Raw genomic sequence first — 3,799 nt, 5'->3', positions numbered from 1 at the left:
TTAGCACATTTGTCACCTGAAGAAGGGTTAATTAAAGTTGTTTCAAGTATCTATTAAGTGTAAGGAAAAAAGTGGTTTTGTGTGTGTGTGTGTGTGAGAGAGAGAGTGGCTGCCTTTATCTCCACTACTCTAAATGTGCTTCAGTGTTGGTAGGGAGGGCTAAGTTTGAACATTAGAGAAGTGTATTTTTGTGTCCTTATCATTTATTGAGTGGCCATTATGAAACAGGTAATGAAGAGGCTTTATGTAACCTACTTTGACTTCTATTAGGGTGGCCATAGTGAGTGACTTGTGAGCTGCCTTTGTGTACTAAACACTAACAGCTTAACTATAAAGGACTGTAATAATAAAGGAAGATCAAACAATTTTACATTCCTATGCAGGTGATTTTTCCCACCAACCCCCTCCTTCCACAGGGCAGCAGCCTCCTGCCTACCCATGACCTGTACCTGCTGGGGGCTTCGGTGCACTGACCTCCCTCAGTGGCTGATCTCAAGGCTTCCTGCCTGCAACTATGCAGGCCTCTCAGCAAACCTGTAAAATTCCTTGCTCTTGAAATTTGATAATATTTGCAAATACAAAAAAAATAGGAATCACTCTTAGGGTACTAGATTACATGATTCAAACTGGGAGATTAATTTTATTGTATAGCCGGGGCAGATTAGAGGAGCTTATTCCTTACGGGTTCACTGAGGAGAGGGGCCTCTCTGGTAGCCTAGGGTTAAGTCAACACTATCACTACAGTGGCCCACCACAGCAGCCTGATCTCTATCCCTGGCCAGGAGCTGACCCACATATGCCCCAGCAGACCTCCCGTCTTGCCCCTGTGCCCCTCAGCAGTGTGTTTCAGTAAATCTGCTTGTTCTGCTCCCCACTCTGTCTCTGGTGAAGCCTCTCACTGCCCCTGCACCTCTGGCCTGTACCCCAGTTCTATAAGCATAAATATATAAATCTTTTAAAAAAAAAAAAAATATATATATATAGTAGAATAACATGGAATAGCATAATTTGAAAGTAGAGGAAATCTTAGAAGTCATACAGTCTATCCTCCTAGCATTATGAAAATCACTGCTCTATGTTCAACCCCTTCAGAGTTTAACTCTTGCTTCCTATTATTAAAAGTAGCACCTTTGCTTTCTGGGGACAGCTGGAATTGTTTTTCACTGTTACCACTAAATTTTTTCATGTCTACTTTTTTAAAGGTCACCAAGGAAGAAGGACTGGCTTTGGCCCGGGAATTCAGCTGTCCCTTTTTTGAGACCTCTGCTGCATACCGCTACTACATTGATGATGTGTTCCATGCGCTTGTGCGGGAGATACGTAGGAAAGAAAAGGAGGCAGTCCTCGCCATGGAGAAAAAATCTAAACCTAAAAGCAGTGTATGGAAGAGGCTAAAATCACCATTCCGGAAGAAGAAAGACTCAGTTACTTGAAGATTTGAAGTGTTTATCTGTGAACTGCAGTGCTTAGGGCAGTCCAGTAACCTGCATTAGTGAGCGTGGTGCTTATTCTTTCTCCTGTTATGACCGTTATTGTAAAAGTAACTGATAAAGGGGACATGCCTACTAGGAGTTTTCAGTTTTCAGTGATGTGGTATTTGAAATGTTGTCTCAGCTAATTCTGACATATTAATCCCATGGAGCACTGTCTACTTTGAAATTGTCACACTAGGATTTGATCTGCCAATGTTTTGGGTTCTGTTGTTGGTGGTGATTCATCAATGTACATTATTTATACCCAGGCGAATATGTGTACTATTATGTTTTTGATTGAGTTCACAGGAAGAATTTTTTTGTCATGCTCAACTCCATGTTATCTTTCAACTTTATAGTTTTCTGTGACAGTCCCAGATGGGACCTCAGTCTTTTCACACTGTGCTTCCTGACAAAAATCATAGGTAAATCAGTGCTGAGGAGATCAGTGCTCAAACTTCAGCATATAGCTATCTGATGTTGCAGATTATGGACCAAAGAAATTTGGGAAATCAGGCCATCTATTTGAAGGAACTTAGTGGGAAAAAGTAGAATTAGAACAGTGTTCGTAGTCTGAACCTGGTTTCTCTGAGAAGTGCACATTTGATCCAGCTGCACTGGGACTTCGTAGAAGCCTATAGAATGTAATGAAGTTTTTATTTTCCATTTCAAGGTTTCATCTTTACTTTCAAAGGTTAAAACATTTTGGGAACCATTACTTGACTAAGCTTGTTTAAATCCTTGGTCACAGCAGCTATATCTTTTACAGATTTATTTCCTCCCCTCAGCCCTCCACCAGGAAATAAATGCACATACCAGCACGTTCACATTCATGGCCGCCTAGTGCTCTCTCGGCTTCCCTATGTTATTTAGAAGAGAAAGGTCTAGCAACAGTTTCTTAGGCCCTTTGTGAGACTGACTGCATTTTTCCTACAGAAACAACAGGAGTTTGAGTAAAATATATATGTGCCTCCTTGGCATCGACAATCACTAGACCCGGTGCTCTAAGAAAGCCTGTGGTATTTCTGTTTAATGAGCCACTCTTGAAGCTTTAAAATTCCCATGAATAAAGTTTCTTGTTGAAGGTTATTTTAATCAGGGACCTTGTTAAGTCACCTCAGGGTGAAAAGCTTAGCCTTGACAAAACAGCCTAGAGAACACTTTGATACCTATGCATAATTGATAATCTATCATCTTGGAAATGAAAGAGCTTTAAAAAATGGTGGTGAGTTCTCTGTTTTTGAGTCAGGATTATTTTGCTCTCTGAACATAAGTGTGGAGATTAAGTACAAAAGTGCTACAGTAATGTAGCATATGTTGAACAGTTAATGTCACTGAAGCATTGTTTGTCTACTTTAAACTCTTAACATGACTGTATCACCTCTTAAAAGCATGCAGCTCAATTGTTTTTCTTTTTACAGACAAGAGCGGGGCTGTGATGTTTGTCTTTATAATCAATGGTCTGTGTTCTAGGTTTAAAGAAAAGTGATGGTTGTAACTGTTTTAGTTGAGTAATGGTCCCTTTTGGAATTGTTGAAAATGTTTTTGCTACTAAATAAATCATGTTTTATGGTACTTAAAGTGTCTTTACAGTAAAAGACCCAGAATTTGAATCTATACAGGACAAAGTCTTAGGAGAAATTGTAGCACTTCGGAGAAACATAAAGGTAGAAGAGAAGTACACTGCAAATCTATTTTAACACATTTCAAGTAGCTTAGAGCTTTTTTGAGTCTTTGTTTCTCATTACCAATGACCTAGAGAAAAGCATTAGACAGGAACTTGACAACTTTGTTATTAAAGGATAGTCAAAACAGCAATATCAGAAAGAAACATCTATAAGACCCGAGGAAATTTGTGTATTAAAACAACAAATTAGTGTTTGTAAGACATGATGTATTTCAAGCTTAAGTGTTTAAAGGATACAATATGTGTAAATCACAGGTCTGTTCTTAGTGATCCTCATTTTATAATTTTATAAATTCCAAATAATTTTATTCAGTTGGAGGGCATTAAAGCCAATTACTGCCTAGAATCTTGGAGAGAGAGATTCAGACAAGTTGATAAACATGAACAGTTTATAGCCATATCACATTAGTCAACTATAAAATACAGAAGACAATCTCTCAGATTAGCTGTTGAGAGTTCAAAGGGAATTTAATGTCTTGGAATATTACCAAGAAGTGGGCTACCACCAAGAAGTGGTGTTTGGGCTGGGGAAAGCTTTTCACTTTGAACACATTCATAAATAAATACAGTTTGTATGACACAATAGAAACCTTTTAAACAACTTGCTGGGCTTTTACTCACCTAAGTGGGTGGATAAGTA

General features: G+C 38.7%; 1 protein-coding gene across 1 annotated transcript in view; it reads left to right on the top strand.

Annotated features, from left to right (window-relative positions):
* RIT1 (Ras-like without CAAX 1) overlaps positions 1 to 3,041 on the top strand; it is a 9,493-nt gene extending 6,452 nt beyond the window's left edge. Inside the window, exon 6 of the mRNA XM_004693825.2 lies at positions 1,203 to 3,041. Within this exon, the coding sequence (XP_004693882.1) occupies positions 1,203 to 1,433 (231 nt within the window). The 3' untranslated portion in view covers positions 1,434 to 3,041. The remainder of the gene's footprint in view (positions 1 to 1,202) is intronic.
* Positions 3,042 to 3,799: the final 758 nt, after the last annotated feature.

The sequence above is a fragment of the Condylura cristata genome, unplaced genomic scaffold (assembly GCF_000260355.1).
Source record: "Condylura cristata isolate star-nosed mole 26May11 unplaced genomic scaffold, ConCri1.0 scaffold00040, whole genome shotgun sequence".
Classification (NCBI taxonomy): domain Eukaryota; kingdom Metazoa; phylum Chordata; class Mammalia; order Eulipotyphla; family Talpidae; genus Condylura; species Condylura cristata.
The sequence above is the reverse complement of the archived record's forward strand: the minus strand, read 5'-3'. Positions and strand labels throughout refer to the sequence as shown.